This window comes from Nannospalax galili, unplaced genomic scaffold, assembly GCF_000622305.1.
Source record: "Nannospalax galili isolate Female #2095 unplaced genomic scaffold, S.galili_v1.0 scaffold146, whole genome shotgun sequence".
Lineage (NCBI taxonomy): Eukaryota > Metazoa > Chordata > Mammalia > Rodentia > Spalacidae > Nannospalax > Nannospalax galili.
In genome coordinates, this window is record NW_008357929.1 from 4352069 (window position 1) to 4374257 (window position 22189).

General features: G+C 41.5%; 1 protein-coding gene across 1 annotated transcript in view; it reads right to left on the minus strand.

Moving 5' to 3' along the window:
- Nucleotides 1-8962, minus strand: part of Dnah9 (dynein axonemal heavy chain 9) — a 430757-nt gene extending 421795 nt beyond the window's left edge. Inside the window, exons 1-2 of the mRNA XM_008855701.3 lie at nucleotides 8436-8962; nucleotides 2012-2208 (exon numbers count right to left, since the gene is read on the minus strand). Of these exons, the coding sequence (XP_008853923.1) occupies nucleotides 2012-2208; nucleotides 8436-8852 (614 nt within the window). The 5' untranslated portion in view covers nucleotides 8853-8962. The remainder of the gene's footprint in view (nucleotides 1-2011; nucleotides 2209-8435) is intronic.
- Between the last annotated feature and the right edge of the window lie 13227 nt (nucleotides 8963-22189).

The window sequence follows — 22189 nt, forward strand, 5'->3', positions numbered from 1 at the left end:
GAATACTTTAAGAACTTTTAATGGCATCCAATCTTTTGTCAGTGCAGGAACACTTGGATGGAAAACATTCAGATAATCACCCAACCGTTGCTTGAATTTCCTCATAAAGGTCAAGCTCCCTAATAACACAGCAGAATGGTTCTTTCAGGGAGAACCTCTCTCTATATACAAGCAACATGTACTTCCCTGGGATTGCCTCAGTTTGCTGTTAGTTCTTACTCTGTAGCAAGAGCAAATAGGTTACTACTTCTTTCACCAGACAAAGTAATAGCTCTCTGAATACCACTATGATAATTACATTTTGTCTTCAGATTTCAATCCAATGAAGAATTGACTTTCCAAGCATTCCCCCTAAAGCATATTGTTTTGTTTTAAATAGCTTAAATATGCTTTAAAGAAATTAAAAATATAAACTAGGACCCTTGGGGTGGGTTGGTGGCTAAACAGGTTTGTGACACAGTCTGACAACCCAGGTTTGATCACTGGAAGCCAGATGGTTGAAGGAGAAGAGCCAACTCCTGAAATGTGTTCCTCTGACCTCTACATGTATGCCATGGCATATCCTCCACCCCCTCTACATACAATAATAACATAATTCTAAATTTTTAAAATTTAAATTAAAAATTAGCTGCTCTTCAGAGTCTTAGCTGATAGAGCACAGTGTCAGAGAAAGGAAATATATAGTTCATATTTTCACATTGGGAACACACATTCATATAGGTTAAAATTTGTATTTGTTCCAAAATGATAAGGCACAAGTGATTATGAAAGGCATTAAAGGGAGAAAATGCTCACTTCCCTCCAAATGATTCAGCCTTTGGGGAAATTATCAAATTTGAACAAAAGGAGACAAACTCAGCAAGAATCTATACACATAAACTGAATGTTATTAAGTTAGAGTATAAAGGGACCAGAAAAAAGGGGAACTTAATTGCATTTATTTTGAAAATTTGATACTTTTATTAAATCACAATGTTTTCTAGTTAACTGTGATATTATTTCAAATTATATATACATATCAAATCATTTCTTGTAGAAAAATTCATTATGCAGTGTGTGCATTGAACTTGCCTGCATTATCAATTTTTCAGAAACATCATAACTCATGAATAAACACAATGATAGTCATATACTGAGAGACCCCTGGCAATATGGCAGACCATGCTCATGCATGAAGGCCACCTGTTATATAAATGCTGGATATTTCTATAACATACATTTATATATGTATATAAATAATATTTATATACATAGCCAAGCTTGAAATGCAAAAATTTACTAGAAACAGAAACAAAGAACTCAAAGCTTGCATAGTGAGTGGAAGCATGAAGTTGACCAGCAGAAGAGCTGGCATGGTGACCCAGGTCCATTGCTCCAGCAGTGGGGAGTCTGAGGCCAGTTTGGGCTTTATAGTAAGTTCAAGGGCATCTTGGGCAGCAGAGTGAGAACCTGTCTCAAATAGATAGAAACAATAAAAATAAAAGGAGGTGGGGTTTAAATGCTCATTCAGTGGCAGGAGGAACTGACTCCCAAGTGGAGTAGGAATTGTTCCTATTTGGGGAAAAAAAATCCCTGGTATCTGACAGAAGCCTGTAGCCGCTGTAAGAGAGGCTGGAACTGTAACAAGAATCCCAAGATAGTTCTGTGACACTGTGTACTGGGGCACATGGGTAAGAAGTGCATTGCCACTGTATTAGGTCAGCAATAAGCCATATCCTGAGAAGAACACTGAGATGGCCATGGCTGCTCTCAGTCCTGAAATGACTGTGTGTGGAAAAAGGCCACTTTGCTGAGAGAACCTTAGGAGACCTCAAGCAGTTGGGCCAGGACAAGGGACATAATCAGTGTGAACATGCACTTGGGTGGGTGGTGGCAAACAGAGCTGGCAGTGGGCTTGAGTGTGGAAAGAGATGTGCATAGTCAGGAACAGAAAAACCACAGGAAGAAACAGTCAGATAAACCAACTTCCATCCCATCCTCAAGGGATGGTCTACAGGCTGGTGGTACTTACACTGGCTCATTTCGGCAGTCAATGAACTCCATTTTTTCTGTGCCAACTGGAAGAGGCAGTAAGGTTCTTCCCTTTGCATGCTCAAGGATTACCAGGAGGCCACACTGCAAGGCGTGGGAGTGGTGTCTGATGTCCTGACATACCATGTGGGGCCAATCTAGATGGTTCTTCTCATTGGCTAAGACAGGTATAATGACCTATAACAGAGGTGCATGGAAAAAGCAAGAGCACTGGAAGTTCAAGCCAGCCTGGGTTCAAAAGAAAGAAAACATGAGCTTGAACGACCCACCTTTAATGAGTGGATAGCAGCACTCCTAGAAGTCATAGGTTATTAACCCAAAAAACTGTGTGCCATGTGTGGGACACCTGCCTATGAGTTATTAGCTAGGGAGCCCCCAAAGGCTCCACAAACAATTCAGACTACTGCCACTGCTCCTGGCTGCCCACAGGAACTACACAGGGAGACCCTATTGCTGAAGAGAACACACACTTTGGATATAGGACACAGAAATCAAGCTGGAATTGTGCTGGATGCTTCCTCCATGCAAATCAGCAGTCATAGTGATAGACAGTGCTATGCAAACTGCTGAAGGAGAAAAGTCATCGACAGTTTAACCCAGTGGTAGACCCTGAGTATCACAATACTGAACTGCCAGACAAGATATGTCCATAGATGCAACAATGACATGATTGTTCTGGGGGTAACCAAGGGCTTCCTTGTTGAATCTGAGGCCCACATCATAGGAGGAAAACTCTCCTACTGATGTTTTGCTAAATAGGAATGTAGTTCAACTGCCTTCTAAATACCCACAGATCGGTGCAGCTGTCAGTCTTAGGCAGAGAAACCTCTTTTGACAGTGGGCAATGGTCAAATCAGAGACTCATAACCTGTCAAAGTGCTGAGAATATCTGTATCACCTGCTGGAGATCCAGGGAACACTGTGGAAGAGGGGGTTGCAGCAAACCAGAGGTTAGAGAATAGTACTGTAAATTCTGTCATCTGGATATGACATGGCCCTGGTAGTCATGAACACACAGCAGCTGTGACCACCTGTACATGCAGACACATACACACACACAAACACAGACATGATAGTAGGAAGGGGACTAGTTTGGAAGAAGAAGGGGGTCAGCAAGAATGGGAGAGGGACAAGAGATGATAATGGAAAGGAATATGATAATAATACACTATTTACAAGTAAGAAACCATCAAAAATTAAATCATGAAATTTGCAGACAGTCATCAAAGAAGTTTCTTATTGCAACAGATGGAGACTATAATAGAGTTCCACAGCTGGTCAAACACAGAGAATAAGAGTCTATGTGATGCCCATTCCTTCGTGACACATCTACAGTAGAACCTCTACACCTAAGGCTCATGGAACAAGAAGAAGAGGGGGCAGAGAGAATATTGATGCATCTCTCAACTCTCACCACTGAAGCTTCCTCACGCAGCACATGGCGACTAACTCAGAAAACCACAACTGGCCAAAATATAGAGAATAAGGGACTGCGGAATGTGTGTCTCTGGATATGACTCCTATATTAAACCGCAGCCACACAGGGCTTAGAGAAAATTGCAAAAGAGGGGGTGGAAAAACTGGAAAAGCCAGGTGTGTTTGACCACAAGGAAACAGTTTTCTAGGCAGCTGAGAGCTTGCTCATATGAGCTTACATAATGGTGACAGCATGCACAAGACCATGCAAACTCAAGCAGACAAAAACCCAGGACAGAACTAAGGAAATGGGCAAGAAGCCACAACTTTAGCTGAGGAATTGTTGGTAACAGATCACTGCTAGGTAAGGGAGAGCTGGTCTTCTTTAAGGGAGTGGCACTAGATAGGCTGACTAGGCTCCATTGGATGAACTTACACCAAGGGACATCTGGGGACACAAAATGGGCTTGATAAACCTTAACCTATATGAGAGAATGCATGGAATCCAGTGGGAAGACTATGGGGGAGTGTAGATAGGGGATGGGGTCTAAATATGATTAAGAAGTATTGCATGAAATGTGCAAAAATTCAATAAAAGTACATATTGAAGAAAAATTAAGAAGCTAAAAAGAAGACAAAGAGAGAATGGATAGAAGTTGGGATGGAAAAGTGAAAGGAAGGGAGAGAAAGAGGGATCATTCTGAGAGATCCATACACACCTTTCTGCAGGTCACTGTATTCCAAGGCCTAAGAAAAGGTACAGCGTCACAAGTTGTGTTGACTGCAGGAAAATCAGGAGAGCCTCCAATAGGCTTCCTACAGTTTTCCTCTCCATTCTGCTCCTTGGAGAAGGTCCCCTATCCTAACTGTCCTTCTCACCAAGAGAGGCCACAGTGCCAGCTTATCCCTCAATGGCAGCTTTCAATTCCTTGCCAGCCTTGGAATTATTCAGACAAGCCAATCACATTCTCCCACAGGCACCAGGGCACACCACTCCCTCTTGGTACTACAAAGTGTGCCTCCCACAGCCCCTGGTTCACTCAGTTCGCAAGAACAGCTGTGTATTATCCAGTGTGGTACTGTGCCCTCCTCTTCTCACTGTGAGATGTGACTAATAAACATGGTCCATGCCGTCTGCTCTGTTGGGTGTTGTTCATTCAGCTGTCTCCATTAACGTGGAGTAACAATCCTTCCTTCATCAGCAAAGTGAATAGGAACTGTCCAAAATGATGACAAAGGTCAGAAAAGGGGTGGGGGAATAAGCACAGGTAAAAATGACCATTCGCCCTATGGGTATGTGAAGAGGCATTTTAAAACAGCAGCCAAATTGAGGATCTTGACTCCATCTTTAGTGAAAACGAGATGATTTGGGCTGCCCAACACAGTTCTCCTTTTGGGGCCCTTTCCTACATTGAGAAGTGGACCCAGAGCCCAATATGAGGCAGTGAGAGTCAGGCCCAAGTTGTTCTCCCAACATTTCAAGGAAGAGAAAGCTGATCTTTTGCAGTAGCCTGGAGCTTTGGGAGAAATCACCTTATTCCCAGAGGGAGGTTTAGAACAAAGTCATCATAGAGCAGAGATAATTCACAGGGGAAGAGGGACCAAGTGACTGAGCTCTGAATTGGGCTGCTCTTGAAGTTTCAGAGTTATTTTAAATTGAGTTTCTATCACTCGGAACTTGAAAAGTACAGCTCACTAGGAGCCACTGCCTGCTACAATACCACTAACATAATGGAACTGCTAGACAGATGGCTGATACAAGAGTCAGGTAATACAATGAGGAAGTCACCCAGGAAATCAAAGAGGAAAAGCAGATCCAATGGCTGATGGGTAAGTCCTGGTGGTTGTAAAATAGAGGGTGGGCTCTGCCTGGTCTTTCTGAAAACGTTTGTTGAGCAGAGGACTAATAATGTGAACATAAAAAATAAACGCATACTAAATTCAATCACATTTATGTTGAGAAAAAAATTTTTGGACCCAGGGCAGAAGGCCAAACAAGGAAAGGGGGTAACCTGGAATTCCTAGGATCTTAAAGACAGAGACTGCATCTCAATTGATTCTTAAGTATTCACAGTCTTCCCTAGGGTCTGGCATCTTGGGAACATCTCCTAGTGGTTTATGAGTGTATGCTATCTGAAGAAAAGGTGGTGGGAGGTCTGGAGAGCTTTGAGGTACAGAATTTTCATAGTACACAAAATTTTAAAGTATGAAAGCTTTTAAAGTAAAAATAATTCTTCTACCTACCCCTGTACCTCTACCACTCAGCTCCCTAAATATGGATCTATGGATAACTTAGTGTATTCCTTCCCTTCCTCCTACCATCCTTCCTTCCTTCCTTCCTTCCTTCCTTCCTTCCTTCCGTCTCTGCCTCCTTTCTTCCCTCCCTCCATCTTTCCCTTTCTTCCTCTTTCTTCTCTCTCCCTTTCCTTTCCTACTTTCTCTAGGCAGGATATTTCTACTATACAGTCAAGGCTAGTCTCAAACTCATGACAGTCCTCCTGCTTCAGCTTTTCTAGAGCTGGGACAACATGTGTGTGCCACCAGGTCCAGCTCTCCTTTCTCTTTTTAATATAAATGGTAGCATGTCTCACTATAAATTCTGTACTTAAAAAAAAAGAATTACCATATTATTCACAATAGTCCAAGTAGAATCAACCTACATGTCCAAGAGAGATGAATCATGAGGACATTGACTCCACTGCATTGCTCCACTTCAGTGAGGTACCTAGAATAGTCACATTTATGGGGAAGATAGAAAGGTGTGTGACAGGGCAGGGACAAGGGGAGTTGTTTGGTGCATATAGCTTCAATCATGTTGAGTGAGGAGTTCTGGAGGTATATGTGCCTGACAATTTTTAGGAGGATGAATTTATGTCTTTTTTTTTCTTTCCTGCAAAAATTTTAAAAAATCGCTTTATGGATTATTCCATATGAATAATTATTTTGAACAACCCTATAATTTTCCACTGTTCCATAACTCATTCACATACTCCTTGATTGAATAATTCTGTTGCCAATCCAAAAAACTCAGGTGGGCATGGTGCCACAACCCCTGTAATCCTCGCCCTTGGGAGGTGGAGGCAGGAGGAGTGGGAGTTCAAAGTCATCCTTAGCTACACAGCAAATTAGAGGCCAGCCTGGGCTTCATGAGACTCTGTCTCAAAAAAGCCAAAAAATAATAAAGTTAGTTTTACAAAAAAATTTATTTATTTAAATTTATGCAGATATATGCATTAGTATGTGTACAACATGTGTGAGGACGAGAAGAAAGATTCAGTTCCCCTGGAGCTGATGATACAGGTGTTTATGGGCCACTCCACTTGGGTGCTGGGAACTGAATTCTGGTCTTCTGGAAGAATGGCAAGTGCCCTTAAACTACTGAGCCATTTCTCTAGCCTCTACAATTACTTCTGCTTGACATACTATTTTTCTGTAGGGGTCCTGAGATGGACCCAAGACCTCCACAAACACTAGTTTGTCTCTCATCTCTGAACCCTTTTTCATTCTGTATTCACACCTTGAAATTTACCTTGCTCTCTACCAATCCAGATTCTTTTACTTGCCCAGTAGTCAGTGCAACACTTGAAGCCAATCTAGCTTTTTAGATAACATGATTATCTTTCCTCTGAAGCAAATGACACTTTCTATCCTCCTTCAATGGGGGATGTGACCCAAGACTGAACTTCTATGGAGATGGTGTTCAGAGAGAGAACAGTGGTAAGACCATTCCACTTGCTAAAATGTTAAAATACCTATTTCTTCCCTGGCTTCTCTGGGCCCTGAGAACCTGCCCATCCATCTTTCCCTTCCTTGGAATTACCAACCCCTCCAACACAGTCTCCTGATACACCAACTAGGGGGCTAATATCAGATGTAGCAAGGAGCATGCAGGGCCTGGTTCTGATACTGGAAACAACTTTCAGGTAAGTTCTATCTCCCTTAATAAGTTTTAAATATTTTGAATACATGACTAAATGCATATATTTTGACTTTTTAAAGTAAGCATTTCATGGATGGGACCTCATAGTTTCCATGGAACCAATCATATGAAACATGACACAGACAAGGAGGGTCCCGTACACAGTTATTTCATAATCACTGGATGGAGAGTTGGCCAGCATTCAGAAGCACACGTGCCTAACTGGCCTAAAAGTTTTCTTCCACTGCAGAAGTCCTAGAGACCCAAGAATCTCTCCTGAGCACTGCTATAAAAGTCCTCTGAACTCCAGGGATACCCACCCCGCTTCTTCCTAGAGCTGGGTAGACCCTTTCAAATGTCTGGTGCTCATTTCCAAAAGGGCATCCAACTTTTTGTGGGCACAGGGTTGACCTTCGTCAAATGATTATATATTAAGTGAATTCGGTAGAAATATTAAATAAATTCGGTAAAAATCAAAGGCCAACCACCTCCCTCTAAACTCCTCTGCCAAGGTAAATACTGTTAATGATCCCCTCAGTTCCTTCCACCCAGCAGATCCATTGGAAGTACCTCCTAATCCTCCACTTCCTGTGTTGTGCCCTTCCCAATAAACAGAGATTAAGTACACTGCCTTACAATGTGCTCAGGTTTCGAACACTCTTCTCACTCCGGCCTCCCTGGGACTTTGGCTTGAATCCGAGCTTGGACTGACCAAAGGTGGTTCTCACTGTGGGTCGGCCCAAACCCAGACTTGCCCCAGTCTGTCAAACCTTACAGTTCACCCATGCCATCCGGGCCTCTTAGATGCCTTTTCCTGCTTTTCTAGTTCTGTCCTTCCACTCCCACTCAGGCTATGCTCCAACCAGCCCACTTCCTTCCAGAGGACTCCTGAACTGGGGTGCTCTAGTCGGCACCTCAGCCCTGGCCTGGGCCCTCTACCTATGACCCCGCCCCCTCGCCCTCCCCAGCAGCGTCGCCCCGCCTCCTTGGCCCTGACTCCGCCTCTCACTGCGCGCCCCCATCTCTCGCCCGAGTCTCAGGCAGCGCTGGGCCACCCTCCCACCCTCACCTCGGAGAACAGTGCGGCCAGATGCTGCAGAGGCGCCGCGGGCAGGTCCCCGCAGAGCACCGCGCCGCGGAGGCTGTGGGTTCCTGGAGGCTCGGACCTGGTGCGCAGGAAAAATAGCCCTTTAGCGCGAGCCAGGCCGGGCTCGGGTCCCGCGTCCAGCCCGGGTCGCAGCGCCAGGCCCCCGGGCCCAGGCTGCACCACCAGCAGCGGCCGCGGCCCCTCGGCAGCATCGCAGCCCAGGAAGGCCTGCAGCAGCCGCTCCGCCTCGGCGCTCCCTGCGCAGCTCTCCCAGGCGCCCGCGGCCGGCCGCAGGCTCCGAGCCACGTAGGTCCCCAGGAGTCGCAGCCTCGGGTCTGCGCCGGGCTCGTAGTCCGCGTTCTCCGAGGCCAGAGCGGCCTGCTCCTCGGCGCTCGGCATCCTGCGCGGCCTCGGGCTGCATCGGTTTCCCTAGTGACGGGAGACGCGACCTGGACGTCCCGCCTCTGCTCTCCGTCTATTGGGCACATGGCTCCTGGCTCGGCCCCCTCAGGCTGTTAAGGTAGGCGGGGGACAGCGGGAAGGGGCGGGGTCGCGTCTCTGTTGCTAGGAAACTGTGGGAGGCGCCCACTTGTTGGCTCCTCTGGTGCTCAGGGAGACTGGAAGGCAAAGACTTACAGGTCAGGTGTGTGTCGAAGGCCAGATTAAATTCTTCCGAGGTGTCCACACACAGAAAAGCACCTAATTAAAAGAGTTAAACCCAAACGCCAAACCGTAAAATAAATGTAAAATAGAAGTTGAACAAAGTTTCAAATTACTATTCCATGGTAGTAACTTGAATTTAAGACAATGATACCCTATGGAACTTTGCATAATGATGTTCTGTTCTCTTTCTGGATAGTCACTGGTGTGCTTACAGGAACATGAGATGTGCTGGCGACATGCAGGACTTAAATTTCTAATTTTATTTCATTTTAATTTAAAATTAAACGGACATTTGTGGTTAGTAATTATATTGGGCATCTTAGCTTCAAACTTCTGTTATCAATTATTCTTAAAGTTTTTCGAGTGATGCTTTGCCTATGCCTCAGGCGTGTGTTTTACGTTACTTAAAAGGGCAACCATGCTTCGAAATGCCAATGATTTCTGAGGGAGTGACTCCTATCAGCTCTTTACTGTAGCTCTTCTAAATAGGAAGGATGTGGGCCTGGAGAGATGGCTCAGCGGCTAAGAGCACTGACCGCTCTTGCAGAGGACCCGGTTCGATTCCCAGTATCCACATGGCAGCTGTGAACCGTCCTTAACTGCAGTCCAAGGGAATCCAACGCCCTCTTCCGACGTCTGCGGCATTGCACGACACGGGTGCACTCATATACATGGAGGCAATACACTTGCACACATAAAATAAAAATATTTTTTAAAAATAGGAAGGATGCTCAGTGCTCTCCGTCCTGTCCCGCATGGATTTGCCTTCCAAAAGGGATAATGTGACAAGCCTTTCCTGACTGCCTGGTCATCAACATTTCTCACTGACTGGATCCTTCTCCATGATTATTAGAACCGACATATTGGCCCTCTGCATGCACAGAAGATGAAAGTGTGTGGGTGCCAAGGAAATAGTTCAACATGAGGCCTGCTGGTCTACAAGATCACCCCTCTGTCCTTCCCCTCTGATTCTGTCACCTCCCAAGGGCCTGCAGGGTTTCTGAGTAAAGTGGATACTTACCATAGGCTTCAAAGGAATATTATCAAAGTCGCACTTATCAAAGGCAGCTTGGCTTAACAAGACCCCCTCAGGACAACACCAGTGGCTGGAAGATAAAAAGCAATTTCTCAATCTCTGGGACCCAGAGGTTGCTGTGTTAAAAATGTTCACATTAGAAAATGGATCTTTATGTCTGTAGAGCATTTTATCATTATTGCATTAAATAATAAGCAGACCAGTTATGAAGAAAGGGGCAAAATGGAACACTAAAATGATCCTTAAGATGAATTTGATAATTGATATTTCCAAAAAGGCATTAGGGAAAAGTGCAAATGTCAGAAGGATACATAAACACATGTATATATATATATATATATATAACAATTAGTTCCTTCCTTGCTAGGTTGATTCTTCCCTGCCTCCCTTCCTCCATCCCTCCCTCCCTCTCTCCTCCTTTCTTCCCTTCCTCCCTTCTTCCCTCTTACCCTCCTCCTTTCCTTTCTTCCCACAAGGAGATATCATTACTATTTTGGATTCCAAGAGTCTCCAGTGTGTTAATCTGCGTATGTTTTGTATGGAGTTAATTCAGGACCATTTACTTCCTATAAGCCCTTCAAATAAAATTTGTGCCACTCTTATCTTGGCTTTTCTTGTCCTTCATCTCTTTTGTTCTCATGCCTCAACATACATAAAAATAGAATGAATGAGGGGATGGGAGCTGGCTAAGTGGGTAAGAGCACTTGCTCTGCAAGCATGAAGATCTGAGTTGGAACCCCCAAAGCCCACAGGAAAAGCTGGGCAAGGCTGTAAATGCATGTAACCCCCAGCATTGGGGGACAAAGACAGGTGGATCCCAAGAGCTCACTGGCCAGTCAGCCTAATAGGTACAATAAGAACATTAAATATTGTATGAAAGAGATGTATATTTGCTCTAGAAACTGTTATTGAGTATGTTAAAGCTGTAATGAAATGCTTTGTCTAAAAAATTAAAAAATATTTAAAAAGTGTATTATCTATTGGTGTGCACACATTACCCCCAAACCTAGTAGCTTAAAGCAACAAAATCACTTATTATGCCACACAGTTTTCAGTAGGTGAGGAGTATAAGAACAACTTGCCTGGGTGGTTGTGGACTTGAGACTTTAATGATGGGGAAGGCAAAACCTCACTGGGGCTCCAGGCTCCATTAGTCAATCATGTGACGGCTTTCGCAGGTTTGGAAGAGCCACCTGCAAGATGGCACACTCTTATGGTTGGGAGCAGAGGCTTCAGTTTCCCAATATCCAGAACAGTCCCTTGGGCTCCTGAGTGTATCCTAACACTGCAGCTGGTCACAGACTAAGTCAGCTAGAATCAGACAGAAACCTCAATTCTTCTTCTTGTGACATGGTCTGGGAAGTCACTTGCCATTGTTTCTGTAGGAATGCTGTGAATTACGGAGGTCTGTTCCATTCCATGAAAGAGAGAACCATACAATGGTGTGGATACTTGGAGACAAGAAACACTGGAGGCTGGCAAAATGGCTCAGTAGCTAAAGGGGCTTGCTATATAAGCTTGGTGACCTGAATTAGATCCCAGGAACCCACATAAAGGTGGAAGGAGAGAACCAACTTCACAAAGTTGTTCTCTGGTTTCCATAATGTACTGTGGCACCGTGCCCCTCTCCTCCACAGTAATAATAAATAAAATTAAAAAGACAAAGAATCTTTGGGTGCCATCTTGAAGTGTGGCTAGATAAAAGCTATGGTGTTCAGATGAAATAATTTCCTTCTTACAATTAGAAGTGAACTTGTTTCAATTCAGTGTTAACATTCTTTATAAGCAGATGCTTTTGCTTGAAATAATAATACACAACCCCTATTTAAGAATCTGAATAATAATCTTTTGAATTTTGTAAATTTTTGTCAGTTCTTTGATTTTTGAACCAGATTCTTGCTATGAAGCTCAGACTGACTTTGAGCTATTGATTCTCCTGCCATACCCTCTAGAGTGATAGGGTTACAGACATAGGTCTCCATGTCTGATTTGATTTCTTTAAATGCTGATGTGACAACAAATGTAAGAAAGTTATTCACATAAACCAGCAATACAAAATTTAAAGTCATTTACCATTACTTAAAAATTAGCAGTTGAGGTTTTGCATATATAAATTCTAACAATTTTTTTTTATTTTTACTTCCTTGACTGCTACATTGAATTTCCTGTGATTCTATAATGAATCTTGATTTTAAATCAATCTATCCATATCAAGTATTTCAAAATAGCAATGAAGTACTGATTCCAAAAGCATGTGTACATTATTAGGTCAGTGTCCTTGCATCAATCATGGATGCTCCTGAGTGAGAGTGATAGACACAGATAGAGAGATGCACTGGATACATGTATAGAAAGAGTTTTAGAAACATACATAAGAATATTAATAGTTATATTGTCAATAATAGCAAAGATGACAGAATGCAAACCAAATATCTATCAATGGTAGAATGGATAAATAAGTTTATGTATAACTCATGAAAGAAAATACCATACAGTAGTGAAACTAAATGGATTAAGCATTATGCATCTACATGGATGAATCTTAAATATAGTGTTATCTTTATGAGAAGTTTTAAATGAAACATAGCAAACAGCATTCGTTTGAGGGTATATAAAGAAAAGTTAAGGAAGCCAAGTGACATGGCATATGTATATAATCCTAGCACTTAGGAGGTTGAGGTAGAAGAGTCACTATGAGTTTGAGCATATTGAGTCACTATGCTCCCTGAGCATATTGAGTTCAAGGTCATTCTGGACTATGTGGCAAGATCCTGACTCAAAAAACCAAAAGAAGGAAGGAATGAGAGAGGGAAAGAGGGAGGGAAGGGGGAGTGTGTGCTGTAAGACTTGAGACATGAGCAAACGTCTACTAAACCTAGATAGTGATCCACTTACAGATCAAAGTAATGATGTCCCTAAAGCTCAATTTGACAAACCAATGAGTTTATATGGGATTATTTACAGGAATGTGGACACTCAAAGGCAATTGTATCAGGTAAATCCCCACCCACCCCAGCATGAGTGAGGACTCAAAAAAGCTGCATCCCTGGAATTCTCTGCACAGTATGCATGTAGCTCCACAGGTCAAAGAGTCCCTGTTTTCCCAGCTATTGTTTACTGACTCTACAGCCTTAGTTGGGGCCTTGTGAATACTGCTAGTTTCATGAACTTCTTGAGACTGTGAGTTGTTTACTTCCTAAATCACATTCTTTCCTAGAGGGAATGTTTCAAGTAGGAGGAAATAGTTATATAGCAGGGAGGAGGGAGAGGGGGAGGAAGAAAAGCAAAGGCAGAGGGATAGAGAAAGATAGAATGGAGAAAGAGAGGCAGACATGATTATCATGACATTCAGATATTGATCACCAAAGATGCATGCATTGCTGAAGGATATATGAGCCTTTTCAATTTCTAGTAATTCCTCATTCTCTCCCAACCTTGCTCCCTTCCTCCTTCCGCTATCCCCTTGCCAGCCTCATGAGTGTTGTGATTACAGATGTACATCATCATGAACTGCTAATATTTGTTTATTTCTTGATCTGGCTTTCAGTTTACCATTCTTCCTAAACTTTACATGTGTTTATTTCTTTATGGACACTTATATAACTCATGATAAAAACAGTCTGGGGCTGGAGAGATGGTTCAGCAGTTAAGAACATGGGCTGTTCTTGCAGAGGCCCCAGATCCGATTTCCAACACTCACACAGTGGCTAACAGCATTCTGTAGCTCCAGTTCTGGGGGAATCAGATGCTCTCCATTGACCTCCGAGGGTGTTGCCTGGCACGGGTGCACTTACACACATGTAGGCAATGCACTCATTCTTTTGGTTATATCAAAAATACTCTTAGTTTTTTTCTTTCCTGTATGGCCACTTCCTCTCATTCTGTTTGACTACTTTTGTACCTATCCCTTCAATGTTAGTATTTCTTGGTCATCTTGCTCACATCCTCTCACCTTCCAACCCTCCTTGCATGAACTTACTCACTCAAGGCAAGAATTCTTCTCTTTATGCCAATGGCTCACTCATTCTTATCTCCAGCCCAGAACTGAATAAGATATCTTAGTCACTCAAACTGAGGCAAGATACTAAAACAGGGAAATGTAACAGGATATGGGAAGAGAAAAGGGCCCTTTACACCAGGGATCTGGTTTAAGTGTCTCAAAGAAATTTCCAAACTACAAGCAAAGGACTATAATCCTCTTCTGAGAAACTCTCACAAATAAGATTATAAACCATATTTACAGTAAAAATTTAAAATAACTGCCTTGAAACCTTTGAATACTCTTCACTTGGTTTTATCTTATCAGTCTGTGTACCCATAGTATGAGTTTCATAAATTGCCTTGTAATCTCATTTATTAAAGTTACTTAGATAAAAATAAGTATACTAAACACTTTTGCTTAATCTTTTAAACCTTCTGAATCATTACAACTTCAGTTGTAGTGTAGATATAGCTATTGGTTTTTGTTTGTTTGTTTGAGACAGGATCTCCCTGTAATGTCAGCTGGCCTGGAATTCACTATGTAGACCAGGTTGGCCTTGATCTCACAGAGATGCACCTGCCTCTGCCTCCTGAGTGCTGAGATTAAAGGTGTGTGCCACCATACCTGGCCTATACATAGCTGTTGTTTAGACTCTTAAAGACCACTCTCTTGAGAAGCCTTTACTTGTACTTGGGTGTGTACCAGCATTGATGGCCGTCACTGTCAGCCCGAGGAGTTCTCTGTGCCCTTTCCCAGACCTCAGTTCAAGTAAAGCCAGATCACTGACTAGGAAAATATTTCAGGACAAGCTAGAGTGAAGTGAAGTTGGCTTAGTAAATATTTAGACAACCATTTTTGGGGGAGTATTTAATACACATATTTAAAGAGTTTTGGTCATTCACCCATCATTGCTGTTATGGTTAGCTTTAACTGCCAATTTAATCCAACCTAGAATAACCTGTGAAGAGAGTCTCAATGAAGGATTGTGTATATTGGATTGGACTATGGACATGTCTGTGGAGAATTTTCTCAGTTAATTGACGTAGGAAGAGCCCAGATCACTTTCAACAGCACTATTCCGTAGGCTGAAGGTTCTGAATTGTATAAGTGTGGAGAAATTGAGCTGAACATAAGCAAGCAAACATGAGCAGGTATGCAATCATTTGTCTCTGATCTTGACTGTGGATGTGATGTGACTGCTTGAATTTCTTGCTTTGACTTTCCCCACAATGATGGACCATAACCTAGAACTGAACACTGAAATACCCCTCTTAAAGATCAAGTAAAACTTAAATTTTAAATAAAAGTTAAAAACATATGAGCCCTAAGTGGCTTTTGTCAGAATATTTTGTCACAGCAACAGAGTGAAACTGAAGTATTTGCCTCCTATAATACCCTCCCTTACCTCCTAAATGCCCTCTTCTTCCCAGGAAGTCCCCCTCTGACTTTCATTACTTTTCAAAAAAAGATTTATTTTGTTATTTTAAAATTATGTGTATATATGTGTGTCTGTGTATGAGTATATGCACAAAAGTTCAGTTTTCCCCAGAGTTCAGAAGAGGGCATCAGGTCCCATGGGGCTGGAGTAACAGGCAGTTGTGAACCACCTGATTTGGCTGTTGGGAACCCAGTGCTAGTCTTTTGCAAGGGCAGCAAATGTTCCTAACCAATGACCCATCTTTCCAACTTCATGTCTTTTGTTTTTTGTGACATACTGACTTTAATAAGGCTTGTTTGCATGAGCATGGGTGCCAGATAATTTACTGGCACTTAGGAATTTACTAGTGTCTACATCACTGAGGACAATTACTCCACCTCAGCCAGCACCCATTAACCTCCATAATGGAATGTTTGCAGGCTCCACCTTCTATAGGTGGAATGCAATGGTCATGTATGCAGTGGCCTTGCTGTGTCTAAAAGACAGCATTTCACAGCACTCTTCCCCATTCTCTGGCTCTTACATTCTATCTGCCCCCTCATTCCCAATGCCTCCTGAGTCTTGGAGGGGGTTGATATAGATATGCTGTTTAGGGCTGAGCAACCAACAGTCACTTGTTCTCAGCACTTTGACCAGCTATGGAGTCTGTGCTTTAACCATCATCCATTATAAAGAGAAGCTTCAGTGACAAAGTCTGAGATCAGCATTAACCTATGGGTATAGACACAAATATTTAGGAGGCAATTTGACACCATGTACTGTTAGCAAAACAACAGTAGTAAGTTCCCCACCAGGGTCTATGACTTCCATAGCCATTGGTATTTAGCCAGATTTACGATATCTGGCATGAAGTCCCTCCTGTGGCACAGGTCTCAAATCCAATAAAAAAGTGGTTGGTTACTCTGACAACAGTCACTCTGTTATTGTACCAGTAGACATATCTTTCCTGGTAGGTTGGTATTGTAGCTCATAGGATTCACAGATGGGTAAGACAATTGATGACTTTTTTCTCCCCAAACCCACAGAACATTTTGAAAGCTAGCAAGCAGGGAGGAAATGTTCAGCTTAGTTCCAACTTCATTTCATAAGGTGAGTTTTGCAAAAGAATCTTGTGATCTAGTTTTGGCAGGTAACCAAGGGTAATAGCAGTAGCCTGCTTTGTTTTAAGTGCCTTTGGAGTCTCCCTAACCAAAAAGTCATAGGAAGATAACCCATACCTGGCATTGGGATTTTTACCCTCTGGGAGCAGCATTATCTACCCTTGAAGGATAGTTCAAACATTTTAAAAATTATATTTTAATTGACTTAAAATATTAGATTTCCATATGTCCTTTTCATATATCTTTAGTTTTGGTTAATTCCCCCCTCTTCCCCCATCTCTCTCCTCAAACCCCATACTTATCTCCACTTAAACTTTCCACCCCAGTATACATCACCTGTTCATTCATATCATGTGTGTTCTCCTGTGCTCCCCAGCTAAGGCCTCTGTTTGTTTCTCTAATGTCCCCTTTCCAGCATCATGACTTCTATATGCATGAGTCAAACACTCAAATCTAAAAATTTGAAGCTTGGATCCACATATGAGAGAACATGCAGTATTTGTCTTTCTGGACCTGGATAATCACACAGTTACCCAGTTCCACCCATTTTCCTGAAAATTTAAAAATTCCAGTTCCACCCATTTTCCTGAAGATTTAAAAATTCCATTTTTCATTACAGCTCAATAAAATTTCATTGTGTATATGTGTATGTCTGCCTTTTCCAGTCTGTGTATCTTTTAGATAGTAATCCTTTGTTAGATGTATATCTAGTGACGATTTTCTCCCATTCTCTCTTCACTTGATTAACAGTTTCTTTTGTTGTACAGAAGCTTTGTAGTTTCATGAGGTCCCATTTATCCACTGTTGGCCTGATTTCCTGAGCAACCAGCATCCTTTTCAGAAAATCCTGACATGTACCTATCTTTAAGTGTTTTCTCTATTTTTACCTCTAGCAGTTTCAGAGTTACCAGTCTTACATAAAAGTCTTTGATACATTTGAAATTAATTTTTATATGGAGTGGGAAATAAATATCTCCTTTCATTCTTCTTCATGCAGATACCCAATTATCCCAGCACCATCTGTTGAAGAGACTGTCTTTTCTCCAATGTGTATTTTTGGCTTCTTTGTAAAAAAGTCATTTGGAGCCAGGCATGGTGGTGCACACCTTTAATTCAAGCATTTGGAAGGGAGAGGCAGGTGGATATCCATGAGGTGGAGGCCAGCTTGTTCTTCAAGCAGGTATGGTAATACCACCAACATTATTACTGTTTATCAGTGCTTCGGTTATCAAGGGTTTTTTGTGTGAACTAAAACCTATTTTGATTTATTTTATGTGTATGGATGTTTTTCCTGCATGTACATAAGGGTACCATGTGTACAGTGTCCACAGAGGTCTGAAGAGGGCATCAGAATCCCCTGTAACTGAACTTAAGGATGGTTGTTAGCTGTCATATCTGTGCTGGGAACCAAACCATGGTACTCTTCAAGAGTAGCCAATGCTCTTAACCAATGAAACATCGCTCCATCCTCTATTTTTATAAACAATAGTGTTGGAATTTTGCTGGGGATTGCATTGAATCTGTAGATTGCCTTTAGTAGGACAAGCATTTTCACAAAATTTGTTCTTACAGTCCACAAGCATGGGAGGTCTTTCCATTTTCTACTATCCTCCTCAATTTCCTTCTTCAGCATTTGAAAGTTTGCATTCTAGAGTTCATTCACTTCATTGGCTAGGTTTATTCCAAGGTTATTTATTTATTTATTTATTTATTTATTTGTTTGTTTGTTTATTAGTTTATTTATAGGCTATTGGGGATGACATTGTTTTCCTGATTTTTTAAAATCTGTGCTTAATGTATATATGTTTAGAATTGCTATATCCTCTTGATGACTTCTTCTTTAGTCAGAATGAAGTAACCTTCTTTATCTCTCCTGCTTAGTTCTGTTTTAAGTCTAATTTGTCATATATTAGAATAGCAATACCTAATGTTTTCTGATTCTATTTGCTTGGATTACCTTTTACCATCCTTTCACCCTAAAATATCTGTTTTTGAGAGTGAGATGTGTTTCTTGGAGGCTGCAAACAGACCAACCCTGTTTCTTAATCCAATCTTCTAGTCTATGTCTTTTAATTGGATAACTTGGACCATTAGTATTCTGAATTATTATTGAAAGGTGTGTATTGGCTCCTGTCATTTTGTTGATTTTGTAATGTTTGGTATTTCCTAACCCTTGTTTGTTTAACTACTATTGTAGCATCTTTTATTTTTTTCCATGCAGCCCCTTGGATGTGTTTATCATTTTCTTTAGTGTGAAGAATTCCTTCCAATATCCTCTGTAGAGCTGGCTTAGTGGTCATAAATTCCTTCAGCCCACTTGATCATGTGATGTTTTTATTCCTCTATCAATTACAATAGCTAGTTTGTTGGGTATAGTAGCATGGCCTGGCCATTGTCATCATTCAGAAATTGAACTACACCTTTCCAAGTTCTTCTGAATTTTAAAGTTTCTGTTAAGAGATAAGCTACTATTCTGATGGGCCTGTCTTTGTATGTGACTTGGTGTTTCTCTCTTGCAGTTCTCAATATACTTCATTTGTTTTTTATGTTTAATGTTTTACTTGTAATATGTGGAGAGTTTCTCTTCTGGTCTTGTCTATTTGATGCTGTATATGCTTCTTGTAGTCGGATGGGCCTCTCTTTCACTAGATTGGGGAAAATTTTTGTTATGATTATATTGAAAACATTTTCTATGTCTTTGATATGAAGTTCTTCTTATAAGCCCAGAATGTGTAGATTTTGTCTTTTCATGGTATCTCAAAGATCTTCCATATTCTGTTCATTTTTTTATACTTATTGTTGTCTTTGACTGAATGCAGCATTCTTCCACTTTGTCATCAAATCCTGATTGCCTATTTTCTACATGATCCATTCTATTGGTAAAGATTTCCACTGAGTTTTTTTTATTTTACTTAGGAAAATTTTCATTTCTGCTTTTTTTCTTCAGCAATTCTCTCTATTTAATTCCATTTTCATATACTGCATTGACTTGCTTATTTAATTCAATTGTTTGTGCTCTCTTCAAATTAATTTTGGATTTTATTCATATTATCTTTTGTTTCTTTGAAAGTATTTGCCATCATTCTTTTGAAATTTTTATTTAGAATTTAATCTATGTCACACTCATTGGAGATCATTACTCTGGGGTTGGTAGAGAGACATGTCTTTGTTTTTCATGTTATTACTGTTTTTGCAATGTGACTTGTGCATCAGGAGATAGACTGTTGTTTGACTTTTTCAGGTCACCTTTCTTGTTTCAGTTGTATGTGTTTACAGTGCTTGGGAGGAACCAAGTTGTAGTAGAGTTAAGATGTCATTTTTCTGTTGTTAGAGTGGTATTCAGGGACCCAGGCTATCCCTAACCCTCTCCTGTAACAGTAGTCACTGTCTAGCAGTAGACTCAGTATGACAATAAAGTGATACCTCATTATACAATAATCACCCCTTAAATGCTAATCATTTTAGGGAGTAAAGGGACATTGATAGGAGTATTAGTTATTGTGGTTATGAATGAAAAGCAAAAGAAAAGAGAAAAAAGAAATATTGATAGTGCTTAGTATGGGAATGATGAAGCCAAATTAGAAGAGGGGCGTATAAACAGAAGGAGGATCTGGAGGGAGAAAAATTCAAGGGGATGAAGGGATTTTGGCTAAAGGTAGACTGAAGAGAGTTAAGTAAAGACAGACTATGAAATTAGGTAAAACAGTCTCATCTTGGGAGGCTGAAGCATAGGAACCTGTGAAACACAGGCAGACTGTGCTCTTTGGGAGATGAAAAAGCAAAAGGAAAATGTAAGGAGAAAAGGCAGAAGGCAGAAAAAATAATGTAATAAAGGGCCAGAACAAAACAGGGTCATGATGGCCTGTGAATATTACCTTGGTTATCAAACACACACGGGAGAGGTGTAGAGAGAGGGGGGCAGTAGAGATACAGGATGTCAAAATGAACTGGCCTGAATGTTGCCTCTTCTCTGAATTCTCTTCTTCCCTTCCTCATTGCTGGGAGGTCCTCTTTGGTAGGCAGTTCTGTGTGCCTCTCTGGATCTTCCTTTGGCTGATTAGATTACCTATGCTGCCCTGGTCCATGAGCAGTGCTTTAAAGGTGGTATAACAGATCTGGTCACACCTCTGTTAATTCCTTCAAGGTTCCAATTGTGAATGCTGGCCCCACCCCTGTGCAGCTCTTGCCACTGTCCTGCATGCTGTTAAGAATCTGTGCAAAAGTTCCGGTGTATACTTTGGTCCCCACCAGATAGTTGGATCGCTGAATGCTTTTCAGCTCTGACTCAAGATTTCTTTTCCAGTCTACCCATGTTCTGTTTGTCAGGTTTTAGTGTTTAGTCTCATACCCCTTGGACTAAGTTTACTGAGAGAATGGTTGACAGAGGGACTGAGGCTGTGAAGATGCTATTGCAGCAGAAGTCTTTTTGAATTGGTGCTTTACTTCTGCTCGATTGATTGCCAGAGCCAAGCCCCTAGTGCCAAGGGAAGAGGGTTTTTCCTTCTAATATTGCTGTTCTGCCCTGGGAATGGCCTTTATCCAGATGTTGAGAGTATCCATTGCTTTTCTGATAGTTTTTTTTCAGCTTTCCCCAGATCATTTCTTAGAGACTCTGCTTGACCATGCTGAGTGTTATCCACCATCTTGGGTCCTCCCATCTACTGTTTTTCTTAAAGAATCTCTTTGTAAGGGAAAGTGTAAGATGGTTTTATGATGTGCACTGTTTAGATTTAGGGATGAGAAGAGAGTGCTAATATGATAAAGCTCAAGGTTACAAACATTCTGGTTCTAACTAAGCAGAACTTATATTTAACATCCCTCTTTGGGATGTCTTTAGGAAAACACATTATTTTATAGGAAGTTGGTTTCTATCAGTTATATTGAAATGCACTCAGTCTCAATCAACAGTAAGGCAAACGTGATCCTAGGTCGGTGGCTTCTTTCCCGTCTCGTGCCCCTTAATTTTCTCTGCTTTTCATGCTGCTTCCTTTGCAGCTATCTATGTCTCTATTACTGCTGGCCAGGGCCTGGGCTGGGTGTTTCCAGGTGCTTGGCCTTTTATTAAAGGAACTGAAATAAATTCTACAGAGATTTTCAGCAGTAGCAAGGAAACTTTATTTAAACCAATAGAGAGAATCAGCATACACTGCAGGGGAGCAGTGGGCACATGAATGAAGCCATTCAAAGGCCCCAGGTGATAGCTTGGCTTCTTACTATGGGATCTAAAGGAAGGAAAAGTTGGTTCCTGAGGTGCCTTTGGGTGGTTCTTTAGGTCATATATTATGTTTTCCTAATGCACATGTCCCATCCCATAATGCATCTGATTTTAACCATATGCACACCCAATTATGCACTGACATAAGATGGTAAATAAGGGATTTTCCCTAAATGTTTAATTGTGGGCAGAGTTTGTCTTATTTCACATGCACCCAAAGCCAGTTCAGGCTACATCAGCCCTTCTGATCTTCATTTGCAGATACATTGGGAATATATTTGAGCAGAAACTGTCTAAATTTG